Raw genomic sequence first — 27,257 nt, 5'->3', positions numbered from 1 at the left:
GTGGCAAGTACAATTTATTTACAATATGTGAAAATGTTATTTGATAAACTTTTTTTCTTTTTTACTTAAATTCAATGTAAATTATTCATTTGATAAAAACCTAACTAATTACTTTTATTATGTGTGTTAAATATACACTATTTTATGCATGTAATTTTTTTAAAAGAATATTTTGTTTTAGTGTAAGGGATATTAGAGCATATTATTCTCAAAAAACAACATCTACATTATTTTATGGTTATCCACGTATTGCTTACACGTTGTTAAGTAGGCCTATATGAATCTATTGCAAATGTAGCCTAATTATTTTATTAATGACATTAATATTTTGAGTATGGACACTGAAAAGTATTATATTGCTGCCCTCTCATAGCATGATTGATCTACGTGTGTTGTTACCACATGATTGCTTGATGACAGATCTGTCACATAAAGGGGCGGAGATTTAAGTAATAGAACCGTCAGTGTCGTATGGGTTTATGAGCCGACACGTAGGCTACTTTGACCACTCTCCACCATAATAAACTGAGCGGTATTCTTATAAAGCTTTTCCCAGTTATGTTTAGCTGTAGGACCGTGTTGAAAAACAAACAATCATCATCTTAATCAGAGAGAGAGAGAGAGAGAGAGAGAGAGAGAGAGAGAGAGAGAGAGAGAGAGAGAGAGAGAGAGAGAGAGGAAGAAGCAGACCGACAGCCCCTCAACTGAAGCGTTTAATAACAGACGGAAACAAACAATTGTGGATTATGGAGAAGTTACCAACTCAATTTTAAGAAACAGGAGAAAGGTGCTCAAATTCCTCGGGATGGTTGAATAGTCATAGCAAGGTAAGCGTTTCCTTTTCAGTAAACATTAGTGGCATCATCATTATGAGCGCTTTCCGTGCGTTTGTTATTGTGTCGCGTGCACATGTTGCATCTGTTTTAGTTATTGTATTATTAGCCTACGCATGTATGTGTGAGGACTGAATAATGCTGTGAAACAAAATGCCTAAAAAAGTTGCAAATTAATCCTTAGCATTGTTGATACATTTTTAATAATGGTAGCTATATATATTTTTTTTAATTATTTTCCCCCGACCAATTAACTTAGCCATACAGTCTCCTGTAAAATGTCATGTTTAATATTAAGCTCTTCGTTGTAATTTCAGCTGAACTGTCCAATGAACAGTGCATGTTTATCAATGAAGGAGACTTACACAAAACTGATTGGTTGACTGACAGCTTTGGTTTGGTAACATATGATGGATCCCAGACACTCTGTTGATGGTCAGCACAATATTGCCTTACAATTCGTTTGAAAAAGATTTAGGAGAAAGACATTGACATTAAATGAATGAACATCATCTGTTAACAATGTCTCTTAATCAATGTTCTTGAAATATTCTCTATTTCAACTTTGACAAAAGCATTAAACATTTGACATTCTGACAGATTAGCCATTATATCAGACAGATTCCCGCAACAAAGGATCGCTTATTCTTCACTGCTTTTATAGCAAGTCACACTTCTCTTGTTAGGTCATTTCACATTTGACTTTTCTTTCTTTTTTTCCTTTTTTTTTTTTTTTGTATGAGTGGATCTCAAAGACTGCTTTGAAATGATCAATGCATGCAACAAGTGATCATCTCTTAGAACTTTAAGGAGTCTATTTTAAGAAATTGCATTATTTAGAAAACCTATCTGGGGGAGGAGATTCATGGTTTAGTAACCTCGCACATGTTCACAATTCGATTATGCAGCATCATCTCTGATCTCCCGGGAGATGATTTCAAAAGCTGTGGGTCACCAGAGAGTATATTGAATACTCATTAAGTTATGTCTACTGTTTGTTATCCATAAATCCACTAGAAGCGTTAAAGTGACTAACAGTGTTGATAGGAAAGCTCATTTTCAGTTGGTTTTCAATGAATGATTCATTGTCTTCAGCTGTATAAAGGTTTGTTTTGAAGGCTTTCACATTCTTTGCCCCTCTGCCAAGTAATAGCATTCTTTTGATGTGACCATCCTTTTGGAAAAACAATCGATAGCCTATATTGGCAAGTACCAGACTCACAAAATATGTGACATGGCTACAAAATCAAGTGTACCTTTACTGCACTGGCAAGCTAATATTGTGAAGTATGTCTCTTGTACTAGTAATCTAGTTTCTCTTAAAATGCCTGGTGGGAAATATTTTTTTTATCCACAAAAGTGATTGCATAAATCTTGACGTAGCAGTTTTTCTATATAGAAAGGGAACCAAAGCTACGTCAGTAAGCGGAGACGTTTTTGTGTTCCCAGATGTAACCTACTTTACTTCTTTAGAACTCCCTTCTAAAGGAAATGTGAATGTATTGACGCTTGTCTTTGATTTGTTTATTCCCAAAATATTGATTTTTTTTTTTACAATGTTAAATAAAGTCGTGCTCAAAAATGTACACACCCCTTGCCGAATCTGCAAAATGTTTATTTTAACAGAATAAGAGGGATCATATCATAAAAAAAAAAAAAATTATTTAGTACTGTCCTGAATGCAATATTTTACATAAAAGATGTTTGCATTTAGTCCACAAGACAAAACAAATAGCAAAATTTATCAAAATGACCCATTCAAAAGTTTACATACCTTTGATTCTTAATATACTGTGTGTCATTACCTGGATGATACACGGCTGTTTATGATTACGTCAGAAAAATCCTTCAGGTCCTGCAAATTCTTCAGGTTTCCAGCATCTTTTTGCATATTTGAACCCTTTCCAACTTTTGGAATTTGAAGATCAAGGTAAATTGTACTTAATTTATCTTCCGGTAAACATATAAGTATCTTCTGTTGCTTCCGAAGGAAAAAAAAGAAGATATTTAAACAAAATGAGAAATGTGGACATCTTCATCTTTCCCCCCCTCGGATCTTAATGCATCATGTTTCCTTCTGCAACATCATTGAATGTTTGAACCTTTTTTAATAGTTATGTTTGAGTCCCTCAATTGTCCTCAGAGTGAAAAGATGGATCTCAAAATCATACAGTCACTGCTGGAAAGGGTTCAAATATGCAACAACAACAAAAAAAATCTGCATTTTTTGAAGAAAATTGTGAATCATAAACAGCCCTGGATCATCCAGGTATTAAGATTCAATACGTAAACTTTTGAACTGGGTCATTTTTATAAATTCAGCATTTATTTGTCTTGTGGATATATGTAAACATATATTTTGGGTGAAATATCTAATTCAGGACAATACTAAATAAAAAATAACATGCATTATATGATCCCTCTTTTTTTTTATATTTTATAATTAACATTTTGCAGATTCTGCAAGGAGTATGTGAACGTTTAGGTACGATTGTAAATTGTTTTTACAAAAAAAAGTCACGGACAGCCCTTAAGCAGCCTATAAGCACTTTAGTAGTGTGAATAAATATAATAAAACCTTATAATACCAAACCAAATAATGTATCTGTAAAATAGAAACTTTTGATCAGTGGTTTTATCTGGTTTTCTGCAGTATTTCTTGTCTGTTCTGTGATTTGATTCATTCTTATAATTTAATTTGATCCGTCAACATGATGTTTTACAATTATCATTGGAACTGACGAATGAATGTCTGTAAAGAAAACCCCTGCTATTACAGTAATTAGCATTTTGGTGTGATTTACTGTGACAACTTATTGAAAATGCGTGAGCAGGACAAATAAATGTAGATGCAAATATCACAAACACAAACGCACTTATTTATTCCAGAACATTGTCCATTGAAATGACTTGGAAAGACTAATCAAATTGAAAGAGAAGCTTTCACTAAATCGTTAATGGTAATAATTTTGACATGCATCGATTATTGCCAAGTAATATCTCTGTAAATATATGTAGAACTCATCTATGGTAGTGAGACGTGGCTGATTTGGCGACAATATAACGATGGAGGACAAGTTGTTAACCTTTGGAAATTGCTCTAGTTCCTGATGAAAATGACATGCGAGCACGTCTGACTCATGTCTTATTTCTATGCCATTATTTCTCCACTGTCTCTAAGATATCCGGTTTGTGAAGGATATTCATCTATGTGTTTATTTTAAATCTTTATGCTGTCTTTCATTCTTTTCCTTGCACAAACATTTTGCACAGGGTTGCGCAAGGACATGTATTGATTACTGATATAAAGGGAGTGCCTTCATGTCCAGAAGCTGATAAGAGATGACAGGGTTCGCAGAGCTTAATTTGGAGCATCAGAATATTGGCAGGAGGTTTTTGAACCCGTAAAGCTGTCGGATATGGGATATGGTTTCCCTCCAGCTTGTGTTTCAAACGGAGTTCAAAGACTTTTCTGTTTAAGCTTTGACGACATGCTTTTTTTTTATGCAGGAAAGTAATCGCACTCCTCAGTAAGGCACTAATGGAGAATGACACCTCCATCCATTCGGGCTACGTCCCACATTACCTTCTTCGAGGGGATCCCTTCGCCTCCAAGCTGTCCAAGGAGGCAGACATAGTGGCGGCGTTCTACATCCTCATCATTGGTAAGTGTACAGTGTGGACATTCATTTGCAAGCATCATGTGAATTGTCATTGATAAGATCAGTGATGAGTTTGAATTCAAATGTTTAAATTAGGTTATAGCAAAATGTCTGGACTTTTTAGAGGGTATGATTGTACTTATTCTTTTTGATATGAAGAAGTTTCTCTTTTTGTTTTGTAAAATTCAAACAACATGACATTTTAATGATATTTAGTAGGAATGGGACGGTTTGAAAATGTCATATCATGATTAGAGTTACCAAAATTATCACGATTATCAACATTATCACAGTTTTGTTAAAATGAGATGAAAGTGCTCAAAAAGAACTGATGCACACACTGAAAATATTTCAACAAGTTTTTTATTTTGAAAATCAAACAAACAATAAATAAAACAAGCAGCTCTATGCACTTTAAGCAAGAATCTATTCGGTGGCATTTCCTTCGTTATAATGACCGTCGTCAATAGCAACACATTATGACAGCGCAAATCCACGTATCACAACGGACGCGCTCACTCTCTCGTTTCATTCAAATGCAGCTCGCTGTCTTGGATATGATTGTAGAGGGTTTGATTGTACTTATTTCTTGTTGATTTGAAGAAATTTCTCTTTTCGTTTTGTAAAATTCAAACAACATGATATGGTAATATAATGACATTTTAATGATATTTAGAATGGGACGGTTTGAAAATGTCATATGATTAGAGTTACCAAAATTATCACGATTATCAATATTATCACGATTTTGTTAAAATGAGATGAAAATGTTCAAAAAGAACTGATGCACACACTGAAAATATTTCAACCAGTTTTATATTTTGAAGATCAACAAACAATAAATAAAACAAGCAGCTCTATGCACTTTAAGCAAGATTCTATTCTGTGGCATTTCCTTCCTTATAATGACCGTCGTCAATAGCAACGCATTATAACAGTGCACATCCACGTATCACAATGGACACGCTCTCTCGTTTCATTCAGATGCAACTTGCCGTCTTGCGTCTCCATTTTTTGATTGTATTGAAATGAAATCAGAGCACTTTACTGATAATACTAATAATATTGTTGTGATCATCTTATCTGGACGATTGTTTTGTCCACTGTACAAAATGAATTTATAAACAGGTCAGATTTAAAACAATTCAATGTGTCCTCGCAGTTATTTTTGTGGGTGGTATAAAAAAAAATCTGTGTAATAAGTGTACAATGAGTACATATTTTTATTCCTTAAATGTCACCCTTAAAGGAACATGCCCTTATTTTTTAAAATAGGCTCCCTTTCTAACTCCACTAGTGTTAGTTTTACCATTTTCGAATCCTTTCAACCGATCTCTGGGTCCGGCGATAGCACTTTTATCATAGCTTAGCATAGATCATAAAATCTGATTAGACCGTTGGCATCTCACTCAAAAATGATCAAAGACTCCTGCGTAATAATCAAGGAACTTTGTGCCGTACCATGGGTGCAGCAGGTGCAATGATATTACGCAGCGTCTGAAAAATAGGCTTACCGTATTTTCTGGACTATAAGTCGCACTTTTTTTTCACAGTTTGGCTGGTCGTGCGACTTATATATCAAAATTAATTCATACTGACTGACAAGAATAAACATTTAGCTACGTATACAGCCGCGAGAGGGCGCTCTATGTTGCTTCTGTAGCCTACCCCTGAAAAAATTAACTGAAAACAACTGAAAACTGAAAAAACTGTTAACTGAAACATTAACTTAAAGACAACTGAGAAAGACTGAACTCAAACAAAATGCCCCCCATAAAGAAAATCCTATTCTGCAAATTACAAACTGCAGGTAGTAAAATATGCGGCCGAAAATGGTAATCGAGTAGCAGAAATAAAGTTTGGAGTGAATGAGAAACTTGTGAGGGACTGGCGAAAAGCAGAGGTTACTTTAACTGTAATGAAGAAAACAAAGAAAGCTAATCACGGACTGAAAGCAAGATGGCTTGAAATAATGCTCTGTCGGGAGAGGCTCAGCTGCGCGAGAAAAACTCTGCCAGTGTGAATGCACAGCGGGCGCGGGCGCGGGCGCGGGCGCAGGCGCAGGCGCGCGGCTTCCGCTCTCCGCACTGCTTCTCCCCTGCCAACGCACTGCTTGCGCGTGCGGTGTGAAGCTGGCATTATAGTCCAGTATAATACGACTTATAGTCCAGTGCAACTTATATATGTTTTTTTCCTCTTCATGACGCATTTTTTGACAGATGCAATTTATACTCCGGAGCGACTTATAGTCCGGAAAATACGGTACTTCCGTCAACATAACCAATGTGACAACCTGCTTGCACAGAGAGCATGCTGGGGACTATTTTCAGGCGCTGCGTAATATCATTGCGCCGCTGCACCTATGGTACAGCAGCAAAGTTCCTTGATTATTACACAGGAATGAGAGTATAATTCCTAGCCATATCGGCCTAGAAAATCGCTAATTTTAATTTCCCGTCGGTCTTAGTACACTGTGTAACTACAGAAGAGTCAAGTTTTAAATAGGAAAAATATCGAAACTCTTTGGTCATTTTTGAGAGAGATGCTAACGGTCTAATCAGATTCAATTCTCTATGCTATAAGCTACGCTAAAAGTGCTAGCGCCAGCCCCGGAGATTGGCTGAATGGATTCGAAAACGGTAAAACTCAACTGTTTAACTCTTAGGGGAGTTGGAAAAGGATAAAAAATAATGGCGTGTTCCTTTTAATAGTCTTGTTTGAACTTGTTCGTCTTTGGCTCAAAGCCACTTGCTGCAAACTTTTCTTCACGGTTCGCTTCACGTTAATTTCAAGTGAGTGAGATAAAACATTTCAACTCAAAACAACATTTTGTGTCAAATTATTTCCCAGACGTAGTTTTGGTATTGAGGTCAAAGTGAACTTGCCTTGCGTTCGCTATACAACAGTGTGTGTGATGCTCATGAAGATGACTCTGCAGATTTGACTTTCTTCTTGCATGTTCTGCAGACAGGGTGACCATCCTCGATTACGTTTCCCTCAGGACTTTTGTAAAAGCCAAAATATGACCACACCTCAGATTTGGTCCTTTTAGAAAGCTGAAAAATCTCCCGAGCGCTTTCACTGCCTTCTGCCATTTCTTCTCGTTCAAAAAACAAAGCGCCTGCGCCAGACTGAGGCTGGCTGGACAGGATTTACCATGAGTTTTCAAAATCTCGATAATCAAACACGGTTTTAATGATAATTAAATTTTAAACAATAATACTAACCGTCAGTACATTTTATCATGGTTTATCGTGACACCGGTAATCGTCCCATCCCTAATATTTAGTTACCAACAATGACAAATATGTACCCTACCAACTCTCAGTGATGTTTAAGAATGAGATTTTGCAATCAGATAATCTTGTCTGAACATAATAGTCTTGCATAAGAACCAATTTTAACTTTGCGTTGGTCGGTAAGGCCTACACATTGCTAATGAACAGTCTTGGGAGTAGACACACTGACTAAATAAAAGATTATATTAAATTATATCATAGATAAAGATTATTTAAAGCAATGGGTCCAAACCGGAGGAATTGAACATGGATTTAATGAGCCTGTTTTTATAAATATGTATGCACCCTTGCCACATTTATTGGAACATTCACAAAGAAACCCAGACATTTTTTTCCCATTATTGCATATTGTAATGACAACCTTGTTAGTTTTTGCACCTTTGACTCTATTTATCACTGTCTTCATTGCCTCCAGCAAGTCCAGTGTATCGGAAGAATGCATGCCTCGCTTGCATATTTACCAGTTTTTAACAAGCAGATATCACTATGAAACATTCCCAACTTTCCCAGTTGATTAAAGATGAGATTTTTTTTTTTATATGCAACTTAGGCATTATCTAATTATATATGCGCTAATTTGCACATATTTTAAAAAACGAAATCTGAGTAGGCTTTTGGATAAAGCCAGGTTCAAAATATTTTTTTTCATTGTGTTCACATATTAGATGGGGAAAAACTTACAGAGGGATTTATGTCTACTTTTGTTATCCTGTTAATCAGAATATAGTGTCAATAGCCTTAAAAAAATATTTTCGCCATGGTTTTTTTTGGAATAAAATGTTATATAAATCAGGTTAGGAATTATATATTTAAAAATCCCTCCGTAAATGTTTTTATAATATAACTAGGTACAAGACTGGAAAGTTTGGAGTATATAGTCTACTTTAGTTGCTTCTGAAGTGGAGATTTCGGACTTGGAGAGAAGTCATTTTGAGAAAACGGGTCACAGAAATTTGCATCAGCCAATGAGATTGCGCATTTAGAGTTAAATCACCCCTTTTACTTTCACGATTGGTTGCTGATATTTGGATCCGACAGCATTGTACAGAAGAGCGAGAGCTTTGTGTTGATGATGACAGGGTGCAGACAGTGATCGCTTGCGATTGCATTTAGAATGTAAACTTTTGATGAATTTATGAGAAATCTACAGACACAAACAGGAAGTAAAACTCCCATTGATTTTTCTCCATAAGGATTTAGATTATCAGCCATAATGTCTAAAACATCTGAGGTAGACTGACCACGAGTTGAACTTGTGAAACGAAAGTTTCTGCTTCTGTAGCTAGAGGTCTGTAAGAAAAACTACACTACCCACAGTCCTAAGCTTAACAGCGACGCCTCTGATTGGTCCAACTCACTGTTACCATAGAAACGTTTACCGTACCCGCGAACGGCTGTAGCTGACTAGCAAAGGGAGCTTGTTGTCACAAACTTTCAGTGGTTTAAATACCAGAGAATGCATATAATCCAGTTATTTATCTGATAATAATGTATCCTGAATTTTACTTGTAGGCCTATATTGGCTAATGGGAAAAGGAAAAGGTGACTTGTTGAGTCAGTGGCATGAATCTAACCGTGAACCAAATTAACCCCAAAAACATAAAGTTTAGTACTGTTTTCCGAGCTCACTCACTTTGGGCTTGTAGCCGAGCCCGTTTGCTGGCATTAGGAGGAGGGCTGCTGTCTTGACGGCGCTTAAAAAATTGCTGGATATCCATTTTTGAATCTTGGTTGCGTCAATTTGCGTGTCGTTCATGAATGATTCGTTCATTTTGAACAAATCTTTAATATGACTCGGGACTGCCGAGTTGTCTCAGAGAGTGATTCGTTCATTTTGTGTTGACCGCGCATGCGCATTACGCAACATATGGGTTCTGATCGGTTCTGATTCTGAATCGACAGGTGAGATCCGAGTCTTTTGTTCTTCCTGTCAGTCCCATAGAGACGGAAAGAGAAAAGATTAGTTCATTTTGCTGAACGAGACTCAAAGATCCGAGTCAGTAAAATGATCCGAACTTCCCACTACTCACACTGACAGTTGCAGCGCAATATGAAAGACTTCATCTAACTGTACAACAAACAGCCAATGAAAATGAACAATATGAAACTAAAACGACATAAGCTTAATTTAAAATGGCTTAGGAACTGTAGGCTATTTAGAGGTGGATAAACTCAATTTAGAGGTGGATAAACGCACTTTGGAGGTGGGTAAACGCTATTTCCGAATTTTGGGAGGTGCGTAAACGGCGTTTACGTGCGTTTAGCCTCCACTACATCCCTGGTAGAGCCTTGTTCAGACTGTCAGCCAAAATCTGATTTTTGTGTATATCGATTGTGAATAAAAAAAAAAAAAAAAAAAACCCACATGAAATGCCATTTTTACAAATCCTTTTCGAGCTACATTCATATGCGGTTAGAAATCCCATTCAAATTTCAGGAAATCCGTTTTAGTCTGACTGCTCTGGGCTACGTTCACACTGTCAATCTAAATCCGCTTATTTGTGTATCCGATTAGACTGATCTCTAAAATGATTGACTCCATTCCATATTGTGTATCGCAACTGTTCAGATCCGATTTGTGTGTCCATGCCGCTCTTTCGTTTTCCAGAATATCTGCATATCTGTCAATGATGTCACGGTAGGCATACACCTAAAACAACAACAACCTCAACATGGAGGGGTTTACAATACAGATGTGGTCTTATTTACAACATGACAATGTGTAGCCGTCAAGCAGACTACTAGTGTCTTCTATTAGCAGCTTTATTCCGTGTTGTCGTCTCCTCCGGTTTCAAAACATGTCTCCGTCATTTTCAGCTCGTCCAGCACTTTGCAACAACACAACCTTGTTTCTGCAGCATCTTTCAGCAGGTTTCCTATAACAATGTCTGAAGTTTACATTTTACGTGGTGTAAGAAAGTCACATAAACCACATGAAATCCGATCAGAGTGGTCGGACTGAAACGGATTTCCAGAAATGCGATTTGAATAGGATTTCAAACCACATATGAATGTAGCTCGAAACGGATTTGTAAAATGTGCATTTCGTGTGAATTATTTTTTTTTTTTGCCGTTCACACTTGCTAAATCTGATCGGATTTCAATCTGATATGCACAAAAAAATCTGATTGGGACTCAGTCTGAACGTAGCCAATGTGGACAGTCAATAATTAGGATTAGATTCCAATCGTATACACAAATAATCAGATTTGGCCTGACAGTGTGAACGTAACCAAAGTGTTATGAACAGGGCCGTATCTAGGGTATCCGGGACCCCGGTGCAGGCACCCAAGGGTGCGTTTACACTTGGCATGTTTGGTTTGATTAAAACGAACCCTGGTGCGATTGCTTTACGCGGTTCATTTTGAACATGTGTGAACGCTGCCATCCGAACCCTGGTGCGCACCAAACAAACAAGCTTCCTAACAAACTCTGGTGCGGTTCGAATGAAATATGAACGCAACACGGACCAAAGACATGTAAAACTAACCAAAAACAGGAAGTTGAGACCCTAAAAAGGACAGAACGCTCACGCATATAGTAGTCGCGATGTTGGCCATCACAGTCCAGTACAGGCAGAATCACGTCTCCTCGCAGCAGATCTTCGTTTGTGTGTGTGATGGAGGGATTCCTGCCACTGTTTTGACTCCTTTATACATTTTATAAGCTCTTCACAAGTTCTCAGCTGGTCAAAATACCATCATATGCAGGCTATGCACACAGAACGAGCGCATTTATCCTAGCACACAGCATTGTTTTGGATGTTCGGTAAGTTCTGTCTCAAAATAGGCAATAAAAGCCGACCAATCAGGTTGTGAAAGTATCCCTATGCCTTTAGCGACCCTGTAGCGACAGTTCTGGTGATGAATGTAGCATTTGCCATCATGTATTTAATTCCTTCTAAATTAAATATTAATGATGCAGAAGGCCAAACAACATGTTGAATAAATGTTGTTGTTATTTTTGGTCTGGACCAAACGAAACCGAACTACAAGTGTGAACGCACCCTTATTGTGGGCCCCTTTGTTGAAATCTCGGGGGACCCCTGAAAGCTGTAGCTTCTCCCCTCTAGCGACAGGGCTGGTTATGAATGTAGCATTTGCCTTAATGTATTTAATTTCTTCTAAATTAAATATTAATGATGCAGAAGGCCAAACATTGAATGTATAAGCAAGAATCAACGTAAGCGACTCGCGTAAAAAACTGCTTTCCTCTTAATGTGCTAAAACCTGACAGATACCGTATTGCCATGCTGTTGTCACTGAGGATGACATGTTCAATCCACTTATGCTGTCATTGAGATGTCATCCTCTGTCATAGAGAGGAGTTGGTGTTGAGCAGTGTCCTCTAGTGCATTTTAGAACTAATATACTACGTATTGGGGATACTGTGGCTCCCCTGAACATTTTTCAGGCCAGTTTCTCTGTAGGCACATATATAAGTATTGGTTACCAGAATCTATTGAACATTTACACTGCTATACACTACTATAGAAAATTAGTTTTAGTTTTTAAATGCATTTTGACATCTTATAAGTAGGCACATCGTTACAGGCTTTTCAGGAAATAGTGTAAGAAAATTCATAAAACAGCAAAAAACTACATTCTTTTGGACTTTTGACCAAAACCCTAACCCTAACCCTAACCCGTTTTTGCTAAACTAAATTTTGCATTTTGCTAAAGATCCTTTATGAATTGCTATGCATTATTGGAGACTTTCTTGTATTTTACTCTTTTCACAAATTTCTCTCCAAACCAGGATAACATTTGCCCAGTTTTTAATTGTTTATAATACCAACATGACCCCTCCAAGTGAATGACCCCTCCATTCTGCATAGTATTGCATTTTTAGAAATAATTCCGATGTTTTGCCAAGTGCATGTCTGTCTGGCTTTTGTGCAATGCGCTTTTGAAAAATATAATGAGAGAATTCTTTCTTTGTTCAGCACAACATTATACCACAGTTGTCCATCAGTAACCATAGTATCAAGGAGATGCTCAAAAGGATGTTCCTTCTTTCATGGGGACATTGTGTCTCATTTGACCTGAAAGATGTGTGTTTCAATCAAAAAGACTGAATCAATAGTTCTTCCTCACCATATTTCACAAGTCTGTTCTTCTCCACACGTTAAAAGAACAGTCAGAAGGTGTTTCATAGACATTTTGTTTCAAACACATACAAACCAACTGTATGTTCAGTTCAGTTTTTAGTTCACACGTGGTAGGTGCCTTTTGGGCAACAACAGTGTTTTCATTTATGGATGGACTGTCTCTTTAAGGACACAAACTGTAGAAACAATTTGTCTGTTAGTAATATTAAAGTGCGTGATCCATTAACATTGATTCATGATCATATGAGGAAAGTTAAAGAGTTCATTGAAGAGTCACACAAAATAAAGTGTCTTCTCTGAAATGGTGCGTCTGTCAGCTGACACAATGGGCCAAGACATGAAATTATGCGGAGCAGACATAAATCTGTGGAAATCTGGTGTTCATGGACATGATGAATTGAACACAATTGTATGACAGTTTCAAAGAAGGCACATATTTGCAGCATATAATCCAGGTCATAATGAGAGGAAAAATTAATAACATGAGTCATTGTGTCATTTATGTGGCTGTAACCAGGAAATACTAATTGTTATACTGCTCTTTCATTATGGTGACCTTTTTTTACACCCTTTCACTGAGAAATGGGATAACCAGTAACCTTTGACTCCTATTAGTTCTCTGAAAATAACAGAAATGTTACAACAGGAGTCTTGATGTGCTGTCATTGCATTTCAACAAATTCACAACCCTCAAACACCTGGGTGGACACAAATGGATGCAAAGGACTCAATATAATGTAAAGTGTAAGGAAGTCTTCATTAAGGTCCAAGACTTTCATTTTAAAAAACAGTATCTGATTAAACAGTTTGCCTTATGTTTTTACAGGAATCTTGTCAGCCACCGGAAATGGTTATGTCATATACATGACCATCAAACGCAAGACCAAGTTAAAGCCGCCAGAATTCATGACACTGAATCTAGCTGTATTCGACTTTGGCATATCAGGTGAGTTTAAATGAGTTGATATCATGCTGTAAATGTTGTCTTCATCTGTCAAAAGTGCTTTTTCAAAAATCCATATTTATAAATTGAAATTATATATCTGAAAGGATCACTCGGTTGTTTATATGTTGACAACGTGGCAATAAATCAGCCACGTTTATTCAGCACCACCTCTTTTATGACAATTGTCCCTGACTGTCCTTCTGGCTGATTTATTTGCTGTTATTGAAATGCACTTGTATATACACAGGATTGTAAGCCCTGAAGTTACAAAAGTGAACCAAAAGATCAAATTCCTGATACGATTGACTCCTGTAAAAACAATTTTCCTTCAACTTCCTTTGGTCCTTCAGTCACTAAAGTACTACATTACATAACATAAAAACAATCTTCCGTCTAAATGTGTTTTTGCATCTTTTGTTACAATATATAGCCTACTGTAGACATTTATTCTATATTCATTTTCACACAATACATATCTAAAGTAAATCAATTATGATTACTTTGTTTAGATCAGTTTTTTTTAATGCAACAACAATATAATTAAAACTAACATTTATACTTCAGACATTTTAAAAAGAACAAAATGATGACAGAGTTTAAAGAAAGAGTTGTATGTTAGTTTTGATTAAAAGAAAACCCTAGGAGTGATTAATTTGCTAATTTTGTATCACTAGTTTTGATTTTACAGCTAATAGAAAACACACATGACATGATTGCTGAAATATTGTCATCATGTTGGTATATGCTAATTCCCAACGTCAGACAAGGATTTATCAGTAATATTCAATATTTTACCTGGGCATAGCGGTATTTCACTGGGGCTCCTGACCTAATAAAAAAAATTAGAGATGCCCCTGAGATTTCAGACAAAGATTTCCTCTCCTTCAACAAATATGTATTCACATTTGTACTCTAGTTCCACCTAGTGGATGTTTAGTGTCTCAGAGGAGCAGTGACGGATGAGGCCCCTGATAATAAGATTTTAATCTGTTTAGTCATCATCCTTATACTTCTATAAATATACTTGAGTGATTCTATAATTGGAAAGACACTTTGCACTTCAAAAAGTTAAGGAAAAAAACAGTTTACTGTTTAAAATTCTTACCTGTATCTTATTGAAAACTTATTCAAATGCAACAATTCAATGCTTGCCAAACACGTTACTTTTTTTAACTTTAAACGAAAAAGCAATTTCTTCATAGCATTGTTTTGTCAACTCCGCTACAGACAAATTAGACAATGTGTAGAGATAACATTGGTAACAGGATTGACCATTTTTAACTTTTTAGCCAAAAACTCTACTTGCTAGCATAAATGCTAAGAGCACATGGCACTAATGAAATCAGGATTAAAAGATTTTTAAACAACCCGCTGTGTGATCAGTGATCAATTCTGTTTTCCTTTTGACATTGTGGTAACAATTTTGATGTTTTACAAAATAACTCTTGGTGTAAGAACTTTTTAGATTAAAATATTTTCTCAGAGAGAGCACACATACCTTTCAGTGCTTCAGATCTTATCAGTGATGGAAAGTGACATCATTTCCTGTATCTTACATAGTTGTGGGAGGTAAGTCCACCAATTTAAAGGCAAAGTATGGTAGAGTACCAGAATTGACGCACAATTTATGGACACACATTATAAAAGTTTATCATAAGATAAAAGTTATTTTTAAACAAGAATTAGGAAATTTACTATTTGAATACTCTCCTCTATTGCTTAACTGGTCTGACAATTCTATGCGTGACCTCTCAACCAATGATGCACTAAAGCTACACAAGGACCGCCCTCCTCATTTCCATGTTGCACACGTAAAAATTAATCAATAAATAAATAAATCTTAAAATAAATACATGTGGGAATAAATAAATATAAAAATAAATCAATGCAAAAATAAATAAAAGTTAAACATATATTTTTTTAAATGTATAAAAGCAGAAAACAAAAATTAAGGGAAAAATAATACAAAATGTAATGTATTTATATTTATTTTGTCAAGTCGTTTATTCTGTTATTTTCCTATTAACACAAAAATGTATCTATTTATTCATTTACATATTTGTACATTTATTAATTTATTCATTTATTTACTTATTCATTCATTCATTCATTCATTTTTAATTTCTGCAGGTTTGGTCCTCCATACGGTACACTCAAAACAAACTGAGTAATAATGTTAAACTTTTTGAGGGAATTTGGGGAATACAAATGGCTTACTTATAGTTGTCTCTGCATATTATTTGGCATAGGAGCAAGTAATTTGACATCAGACAACAGAGATAAGAGAATTGATCAAATATGATTTATTATTTGAAATGCTAGAGAATCACCCTCATCAGTTCAGCATTGGTATCCATAGCTTTTTGGATACCAAGTATATTTTGTTTTCAGTGTACCATCAGGAGTTCAAATTGATTTAGTTCCTTCCAAAATGCCTTTGGAGGAGACTGCCTTTCTGCCTTTCCTGTCTTGTCGCCTATCAGCCAGGATGGCGTCGCTGTATTTGAGAATAATGAGGCTTTTGTTTCGCAGGAGTCATGCACATGGCAGATTGCTTTAGTGCGTCACATTTACACAGACTTGGGGTCAGTGTACGCTTTTCACCTCTGGCTTTCTCTTCCTCTGTGTTTGTTCATATATAGATCACATATAGGCCTACAGAGAGTCTTAATGGGAATCTGCATGTCTATTTTAGTTATCAAAAGTCTATTAATTAATAAAAAAAGTTATGAAATCTAATGGAAGAAAGCTTTTTTGGAGTGAACATACGTGAACAACATTTAAGTTCACATAGTTCAACCAAAAATGAAAATTATCCCATAATTGACTCACCCTCAAGTAGAGATCGACCAATATAGATTTTTTTCAACCGATACCGATTATTTGCATGTTTATATTTTTATGTTTAAGGAGTTTTAAATGAGTGAGTCTTGTTAAAAGTTACATACGGTGACTAGCCTGGAGCAACGACCCGGTGAGTCGAACGGAATGCGTCTTCATGAGATGATCATAAACAGGGAGAGAGAAATAAATTCAGCGCTTTTATTTCCAACATGCTCTCATTCATGGCTGTTTTATTTAATTCATGTAAAAGTTACGTCTTTATTGGGACATAACGGATTACGTGATTCCTTGAGTTTGTCTATTTTTATCACCAAGTTTAAACTACATAACATAGCCGATTAGTGCATATCTAATTTGTGCATTCCTAGCTGTTATGTTAAATAAAGTTTATTAATTAAGGGATGCTTTAATGGCGGGCTTGTACGCAATTCTCAAAACGTCCACAAAATGGCGCCATTTATCAGTGAATCCGATATTACAAACCCAATATCTGATTATGGGAAAATGCTTAAATATCGGGAAACCGATATATCGGTTGATCTCTACCCTCAAGCCATCCTAGATGTATAGACATTCTTCTTTCAGACGAATACAATTGGAGTTACATTAAAATATGTCTCTTCCTAGCTTTATAATGGCAGTAAATGGCAGCCCAAAATTTGAAGACCAAAAAAATGCATCCATCCATTATAAAAGTACTCCACACGGCTCCGGGGGGTTAATAAAGGCCTTCTGAAGCGAATCGATGTAAGGAAAATATCGATATATTAAACATTATAATTAATATAATAAAATATATATAATTAAGTAAAATATCTAGCTTCCGGTAGGCCACCTTCCGTATTCAACTTATGCAGAAAGTGTAGCGCCTCACGCAGTTCAAAATGCTTATACTACATCCGGCATCATCGCCACGCCAGTTACGTTTTTTTTTCATAAGTTGAATATGGATGGCGGTCCGCCGCAGGCAGGCTTTCATGAATCTCCAGAAGATCTGAGGAATAGTTCACCCTAAAAAGAAAATTCTGTCATCATTTACTCACCTTCAAGTTGTTCCTAACCTGTATGAATTTCTTTCTTCTGCTGAACACAAAAGATGATATTTTGAAGAATTTGGGTAACCAAACATTTGATGGACCCCATTGACTTCCATAGTGTTTTTTCCATAGTAAATCAATGGGGCCCATCAACTGGTTAAGCACTGTTCTGTTCTTTTGTTTGACACAAGATTATTTTTATTTGTTTCATCAGTCACTGGAAAGCCATTCTTCATAGTGTCTAGTTTCTCCCATCGCTGGCTGTTTGGCTGGCAGGGTTGCCGCTACTACGGCTGGGCCGGCTTTTTCTTTGGATGTGGAAGTCTCATTACCATGACGATTGTCAGCTTAGACCGCTACTTGAAAATCTGTCATTTAAGTTATGGTAATTAAAAGTCTATCTATCATCTATCTATCTATCTATCTATCTATCTATCTATCTATCTATCTATCTATCTATCTATCTATCTATCTATCTATCTATCTATCTATCTATCTATCTATCTATCTATCTATCTATCTATCTATCTATCTATCTATCTATCTATCTATCTATCTATCTATCTATCTATCTATCTATCTATCTATCTATCTATCACATGTATTTACTTTCTATCTATCTCTAACTTGTATTTACTTGGCCATCAGGTACATGGTTCAAACGGCATCATGCTTTTCTCTCTGTGGTTTTCACGTGGTTCTACGCTGCCTTCTGGGCCACCATGCCAGTGGTGGGCTGGGGTAACTATGCACCTGAGCCATTTGGCACCTCCTGCACGCTGGACTGGTGGCTGGCCCAGGCCTCTGTGTCTGGCCAGAGCTTTGTCATGTGCATGCTCCTCTTCTGCCTCATCCTCCCCACTTGCATCATCGTCTTCTCCTATGTCATGATCATCTTCAAGGTGAAATCCTCAGCCAAAGAAGTGTCTAATTTCGACACTCAGAATAAGAACAAGCACAACGTGGAGATGAAGTTGACTAAGGTTTGTGTGTTTTATTATACAAGAATGATATGTGAAAATGCCATGTCATATTTCATGTGGTTCTGCTTGCATTCTCCAGGTGGCGATGTTGATCTGTGCAGGGTTTTTAATAGCTTGGATCCCTTATGCTGTGGTATCAGTGGTGTCTGCTTTTGGAAATCCTGATTCAGTGCCTATCCCAGTCTCTGTTGTGCCAACTTTGCTGGCCAAGTCCTCTGCCATGTACAATCCAATCATATATCAAGTCATTGACTGTAAGAAGAACTGTGCCAAACTGTCCTGCTTTCAAGCTCTGAGTAAAAAGAAACATTACAAGACTTCAAGGTATGTGCACCCTTCAAATTCTGCAGGCATAAGGGATTAACTGGCTTCTGATCTCTCTCACTCCTTCTCCACCCCCACACACACACACACATACAGGTGAAACTCGAAAAATTTGAATATCGTGCAAAAGTTTATTTATTTCAGTAATTCAACTTAAAAGGTGAAACTAATATATTATATAGACTCATTACTCATATCTCATAAGTGAGATATTTCAAGCCTTTATTTGTTATAATTTTGATGATTATGGCTTACAGCTTATGAAAACCCCAAAATGTAAATCTAGATATTACAATTCGAATTAGAATATTACATGAACATGAAAAAAAGATTTTAAACACAGAAATGTTGGCCCTCTGAAAAGTATAATCGTGCATATGTACTCAGTACTTGGTTTGGGTCCCTTTTGCATGAATTACTGCCTCAATGATTCTCTATGGGATTCAGGTCAGGCGAGTTTGCTGACCAATCAAGCACAGTAATACCATGGTCATTGAACCAGGTTTTTTTGGTACTTTTTGGCAGTGTGGGCAGGTGCCAAGTCCTGCTGGAAAATGAAGTCGGCATCTCCATAAAGCTTGTATGCTGAAGGAAGCATGAAGTGCTCTAAAATGTAATGGTAGACGGCTGCTTTGACTCTGGACTTAATAAAGCACAGTGGACCCTCACCAGCCGGTGACATGGCTCCCCAAACCAACACAGACTGGAAACTTCACACTGGACTTCAAGCATCTTGGATTGTGTGCCTCCATTTTTCCTTCCGACACTGGGACCTTGTGATTAAATAATTGGTGATGCAAAATTTGCAAACGAGATGCAAAATTTGCTCTCATCAGAAGAGAGGACTGGACCACTGAGTAACAGACCAGTTCTTTATTTCTTTAGCCCAGGAAAGATGCTTCTGACCACATTTGAAGCCCATTTCCAGGATCAATCTGTGTGTGTGGTGGCTCTTGATGCAGTGACTCCAGCCTCAGTCCACTCCTTGTGAAGCTCCCCCACACATTTGAATGGCCTTTTCCTGACAATCCTCTCCAGGCTGCCGTCATCCCTGCAGCTTGTGCGCCTTTTTTCCCACACTTTTCCCTTCCACTTAACTTTCTATTAATGTGCTTTGATACAGCACTTTGAGAACATCCAACTTCTTTTACAATTACCTTTTGAAGCTTTCCCTCCTTGTGGAGGGTGTCAATGATGGTTTCCTGCACAACTGTCAGGTCAGCAGTCTTCCACATGATTGTGAATTCTACTGAACCAGACTGAGAGACCATTTAATGACTCAGGAACCCTTTGCAGGTGTTTTGGATTAATTAGCGTATTAGAGTGTGACACTTTGAGCCTACAATACTGAACCTTTTCACAATATTCAAATTTTCTGAGATTTTGAATTTGGGGTTTTCATAAGCTGTAAGCCACAATCATCAAAATTATAACAAATAAAGGCTTTAAATATCTCACTTTGCATGTAATGAGTCTAAATAATATATTAGTTCCACCTTTTAAGTTGAATTACTGAAATAAATTCACTTTTGCACGATATTCTAATTTATTGAGTTTAACCTGAATATGCTATCAAATCAATGAATCACGATTAATCACATCCAAAAAAAAAGTTTGTGTTTACATAATATATGTGTGTGTACTGTGTATAATTAATATGATTATAGAAATACAAACGCATTCATGTATATATTTAAGAAAAATTTGTTATTTATATATAAAATATTATATTTATACATAATATAAATTATATAAATAAAAATATATACAGTATGTACATGCAAATATTTCTTAAATGTATACATGAATGAGTGTGTATTTATATATACATAATAATTATACACAGTACACACACATATATTATGTAAACACAAACTATTAATTATTTTGGATGTGATTAATCACGATTAATCGATTTGACAGCACTAATAAAAAATACAGATAAATGTACAAAACGGACAATATTAAATCAAATGCTGAAATAATTACATACAGATGAGCATTGAACATTAAAGGGATAGTTCAGCCAAAAATAAAAAATTTAATTTCTTTCTTTCTTCTGTTGAACATAAAAGTGATGATTATGTTATGTAACCAAACAGTTGCTGGTATGTGCAAAAGTCTTTGGCACCTTAGTATTTTCACACAAAAAATTATTTTAAACCAGTTATTTATATATTTTGCTGTAGTGTGTCAGTAGGAAATATTAGTTTACATTTCAAAACATTCCATTTGCCATTAATTGTAATAATCCAGTGAGATTTTTATATGCACAAGGAGTCTGACAACAGCTGGTATGATCCACATGGAGATCTGATCTCACCATCATCAAATCCATCTGGGAATACATGAAGAAACAGAAAAAAACTGAGACAGACTAAATCCAGGAGAACTGCGGCAATGTGTCAAAGACGCTTAAAGAAACCTACAGTACCCGCAAAGCCATGTGCAAGTGTAAATGGACAAAAGCTAATTTAAACGCAAAGGGTGGTCACAAAAGATATTGATTTGATTAAGGTTATAGTTCATTGTTAAATAAAATCTATTTATGACATTATTTCTGAAAGCATTTTCACTTAACAGCATTTTTACAAAAGTGCTTAAGTTTTCACAGTACTGTAGCTTTTGCAGGTAGGTTTCTTTAAGCGTCTTTGACACATTGCCGCAGTTCTTCTGGATTTAGTCTGTCTCCGTTTTTTCTGTTTCTTAATGTAATCCCAGACGGACTCGATGATGGTGAGATCAGATCTCCATGTGGATCATACCAGCTGTTGTCAGACTCCTTGTGCATATATAAATCTCAATGGATTATTACAATTAATGGCAAAATAGATGTTTGGAAATGTAAACGGACATTTTCTACTGACACACTACAGCAAAAGATATAAATAACTGGCTGTGTTCAGTTTATGTTACACTTGGGTACTTTGTCTATAAATGCTCATTAAATTCTTCCTCTGCGCTATATCGTCATATTATGGATCAAATGCAGTATGCAAATGCATGTCCCACTGTGGGTGGGTGGGTTTTTTTTTTTTTGCTGCTGTGCCGCATCTCGCTGCCTCTCTTGTTCCATTAGAATTTACACTATTTTAAAGTTTTAAAAACCAGTCGAAACGTATGCGTTTTGTTCTGTTCAAAGGGGTCAAGGTTTAGCTGGTTTGCATTCTCTGCAGGAAAACACCATTATTATTTTCCATTTACACTGTTCAAAAGTCCTTTTTTTTCAATCAATATACTGCTTATATTTGATTATAGAATAGTAGTAGTTCAACAAATGTGGTTTTGCAGAGCTCGTAAAAGCATGAACATTTTCTGAACACAAAAACGTTTGGTAACACTTTGGAATACTGGTCCATCATTAATAAATAACTACACAGGAACAAGTGAGCAGTGCAGTATTAACTCTCTAGTAACTACTGTTAACTAACAACAAACTCTGGTTAATAAATGAGTTAGTAATAGTGCTTAGTGAAATGTGTTCATTTTTAGCTAATCATTAACTACAATTTTTTCATACCTCCCAGAGTACTACTAGGAACTACTATATACAGGTTCATAGTTAATGTGAATAATACATAATGTATAATTAATTCTAATATGAAGATCATGGTAACACACTAGTAATGACTCAAGTGTTACTAATTCTTTAAGAAGGAACTACTAATTATTTTGATCAGTATTCTAAAGTGAAAAAAAAAATAACTCTAGTAGCGAATGAAGTTGTTGTAAACTTTGACGTTTTTTTCTATAGTAGTGACTCAAGTGTTACTACATACTTCTATAGGAATTGCTTGATATTTTAATCAGTATTATAAAGTGAAGATCATGATGACCCACAAGTAATTACTTAGGTGTTACTACCCAAAACCTTACAAAAAGCTTACAAGGATTTCAGTAATTACTACAGAGTTAGGTTTTTTACTTTAGCCAAATAATTAGTAAATCCTTTAGGATGTAGTAACACTTGAGTCATTACTAGTGGGTTATCATTACTTCACTTTATAATTAATGAAATATTATGCTTTATTCATGTTAATTATAAACCTGTATATTGTAGTTCTTAGTAGTGTCACGGAACAGAAGGGCACAGACAAGCAGGTAAGTAATAGTGATCTTTATTATAGTTTAGAGTGTGGTTGTAGCAGCGTGAACCAGGCAATGGAAGTAGACTTGCGGAACGGTAATGGTGACTTAGCTGATGAAGACACGGTGTGTTGTATCTTGCAGGTGATGGTGGACTCTTAGAATGAAGATCGGTAAACCAGGCTGACGGACGGAAGACAGGAGACGAGACAGGATGATCACAGGTAGGTTGAGAGGTAAGGAGTCTATAGTAACAGCGTATACTGAGACGAGACCAGACAATGAGTGAATGGTGACTTCGTTGACCTGCCTCTGCACAGTAAAATGACCTGTGTAGCGGGGACTCAGCTTACCGCAGGGCATGTGAAGACAGATGTCACGGGTGGAGAGCCACACCTTTTGTCCTGGTTGATATTGGGTGGCTTCAGCTCTTTGGACATCTGCCTGGTGTTGGTGTCTCCGCACTGCCCGCTGGAGATGCACGTGTGCTGAGTCCCATACCCTCTCGCTCCCCTTGAACCAGTGATTGATGGCTGGAAACTCAGATGGCTCTCCGGACCAGGGGAAAAGAGGAGGTTGATAGCCGAGGATGGATGCATTGGAACGGAGTAAGCCCAGTGGTGGTGTGCCGCAGGGAGTTCTGGGCATACTCTGCCCAGGGAAGGTACCGGCTCCAGCCGTCTTGATGCTGGTGGCAGTACGACCGGAGGTATCTCCCGATCTCCTGGATCTTGCGCTCAGTCTGGCCGTTGGTCTGCGGATGGTACCCGGAGGATAAGCTAACCGATACGCCTAGAAGCTGGAAGAAGGCTCTCCAGACACGGGAAATGACCCTGTCAGAGACGATGTCTTCTGGTAAGCCATAATGGCGGAATACTTGGTTGAATAGGAGTTCTGCCATTTCAAATGCGGTGGGTAAGCCCTTGATAGGGATTAGCTTGCAGGCTTTCGAGAACCGGTCGATGAAGACAAAGATGCAGGTATGATGGTTTGATGGAGGGAGGTCGGTCATGAAATCAACTCCCAGATGGGACCATGGATGTTGGGGGAATCGGTAGGGGTACCAGCTTACCCTCCGGGAGTTTCCGTGGAGTGTTGGAAATGGCCCTGCCTGAGCATCCCTTGACGTACCGGGAGATGTCCTGGGTCATGTTGGGCCATCAGTAGCGATCTTGTAGAAGCGAGAGGGTTCGCTGGCTGCTTGGGTGTCCAGAGCCCGGAGATGTATGTGCTGAGTCCATGAGGGACAGACAGCAAGTAGTCCTCTGGGAGTTATGAAAAAATTGTAGTTATTGATTAGCTAATAGGGAACTATCACATTCAACTGAACACTATTACTTACAAATTTGTTAATTAGAGTTTCTTTTTAGTTAATAGGAACAAATGAGTAACACAATATTAACATTCTAGTAAGTACTATGTAGTTATTCATTAAGGAACAATATTCTAAAGTGTTACCAAACATTTGTCCTTATAGAGTTGTTAGTGTGCTGCAAGAATTTGATACCATTGTGTGTTATCATTCTGCGTCAGAGTTCATGCCATTTTTTGTCTCTTTTTGTTTTTTAAATGTTTATTGGAAAGATTTTTGAAACAAAACCCAGCCATGACTTGATTAGGCTGAACATAACAAAAAAAAAACAACTGATTGACTGAAGACTATTAAATGCAGCTGTCTTGTTTTTCCCAGGTTCTACTCCATCTCTGCCTCCCTGAAAAAGAGACCAGCCAATGAAGTTCCGATTGAGATATGAGCAAATGACAGGAACTCACAATGGGCCTGCGATAGGACACTGGGCAATTTGTTATTGTGCAATTTAGACATCCACAATTCACACCCACCTAACTTTACTGTTGTATACTACTGCCGTCAACTTCACAAACCCTGCAAACACAACTCCTTTTAATTAGATAATTCTGTGTATAAAAGAATTAAGTGGTAAATATGATGTATTTTTATATATATATATTTTTTGGTTATTTGTTCGTTTTATATTCCAGCATTCACAGTACCAACACATTTAAAACAACCTGCTTAAAGTTTAAAATGACATCACTTTTCAACAAATAGTAGTCTGTTTAGTCTGTTTCTCATTTAGTTTTTGTACAACAAGTAAACATATCTAATTGAAACTGGTCACACTCATCTATACAGCAGCATGAGCACAGTCACAGATAAACAGCGATACACACACAACATGAACACTGATGCACTAATTTCTTTTACATTATTATACAATACATAGCATGACAGTTTTGGGCCATGTGCAATGATTATAGACATTACATTGAAGGTGTCTTCTACATTGAAAGGTGTCTCCCAAAGTTTCAGTCTATGGTCTTAAGAGTTATAATTAATATTATAATTTGTACTCATTTGACATCTAATGTCATTTTAACTTTATGTATTTAATATGGTTGCCTTATGCATGTTATCAGCCTGCTGACAGCCCCTGAACTCTTAAAGGTTAAAGAAGAAAGTACACAGTTGGTAAAGATAAGTCGATTATAGTGTGCACAAAAGTTTTCCAAAAATATTACAGATGTTTTGTGAAAGTTGGACAATATTGGAAGTTTTAACGGATAGTGCTAAAGCAAACTGGGTTTATGAAATTTCGGAAAATGGGAAAATGAAGTTTGACGTTTCATAACTGAGACTACTAGCTTACAGTCAAAAGATTAGCTCTGATGACCTAGAAAGAAAATACACTGTACAATACTAGTGTTTTTTTTTGAAAGAAGCTTGTTAATACTTAAAACATAATGCTAGCACGGTGAAAGCTAAACTTACTGAGTATATTAAATTGTTTAATTATTATGATCCCAGTTTTACCTGAATGGCAACCCGTAAGATTGTTGTGGATGTTTGGTTATATTGTACAATAGACACATTATCACTATAGTAATAAATAAAAAAAACTAAGTTCTGGCAGGAAACTCTAAATGGTGCAGACTGAGATCCTTAAAGGGGTCCTATTATGCCCTTTTGTTTTTCAGGGTGTACTAGCTAGAATATGCTTTCAGGCTTGATTGTTCAAAAAACATTATTTTGCACATATTTTACATCATTACAGCACCTCTCTCCCCTGTCTGGCCCAAACGTGCCATTTATTTCCTGTTTCGATGATTCGAAATACGAAATGTGCTGTGATTGGTTAGCTGGCCCAGTGTGTAGTGATTGGCACCGTGTTCAGGAAATGTCACGACCATTACCATAACCGCGAGCTCTAGTATTTAGATGTAAATACTAAGGTTCGCATCAATTTCAAACCAATTCAAGCCTGATTCAGACGTATTTAACAAACAAGAGAATCATGTAGAACAGATTTCATGCATGGACTTTGTAAGCACGGATTTCAAAGGATGTTTCTGAGTGGTAGGTTTTTTTGTTGTTGTAATTTTCTTATACATTTTACAAGTAATCGTTCACAAAATCATGATTAATTTTAAAGTGTTACAAAAGTGAGAGCTTACAAAGGCTACAGGAAACACTAATGTTAGCTAGCTAGCAGGCGAGCGGAGCCTAATGGCTTTGACCTTTGTTTACATCGTAGCAACAATATAAAATGTAGAAAAATAATAAGACATACTTACAAGTTGTGATCCACAAACAACAGATTTTCCAGACAAAGTGGGAACTGCTCCGTTTCAGGAGAAGCGTGCATAGCCTGCATTGTACTCTTGGTTCTGGAAGCTGTTAAACGTTGGGGTTATGTTTAGGAACATTGTTTAAAATAAATTTTAACCACTCTATATTCATCAGACTTTCCCTTATGCAGAGGGAATCCAGTCATGAAAATTGAATATAGCGACAGTATAACGTGGATGTCAAGTAAAACACGCAAACTGATGGATGAATGGATAAATCGAAAGTAGAGCTGTACAATAAATCAAATCGCGACATGGTCTGTGAATATTAAAGCACAAAACACTGCTATGTAAATATATTATCATGATCGGCTTGTTCTGTCTCTGTGAATGATCAGATACATAATTTAAACATTATTTAAGAATATATTTTTTAATCCATGGTTTAATTTAGTAAATCCCTTTCTTGCAGCACTTTGCCAAAAAATAAAAGGATAAAAGTTTGTTACATTATATTTGATTACCATTGTTCTTGATAATAGATT

At 36.6% G+C, this 27,257-nt stretch overlaps 1 protein-coding gene across 1 annotated transcript; it reads left to right on the top strand.

Moving 5' to 3' along the window:
- The first annotated feature begins 436 nt into the window (after positions 1-436).
- Positions 437-26,678, top strand: opn5 (opsin 5). The gene is made up of 7 exons (XM_079831044.1): positions 437-827; positions 4,344-4,498; positions 13,731-13,850; positions 17,946-18,116; positions 18,380-18,714; positions 18,794-19,038; positions 24,815-26,678. The coding sequence occupies exons 2-7, from the start codon at positions 4,375-4,377 to the stop codon at positions 24,876-24,878; spliced, it is 1,059 nt and encodes a 352-aa protein (XP_079687170.1). The 5' UTR covers positions 437-827; positions 4,344-4,374; the 3' UTR covers positions 24,879-26,678.
- The last annotated feature ends 579 nt before the right edge of the window (positions 26,679-27,257 follow it).

This window comes from Gobio gobio (assembly GCF_949357685.1).
Source record: "Gobio gobio genome assembly, chromosome: 12".
NCBI lineage: Eukaryota > Metazoa > Chordata > Actinopteri > Cypriniformes > Gobionidae > Gobio > Gobio gobio.
The sequence above is the reverse complement of the archived record's forward strand: the minus strand, read 5'-3'. Positions and strand labels throughout refer to the sequence as shown.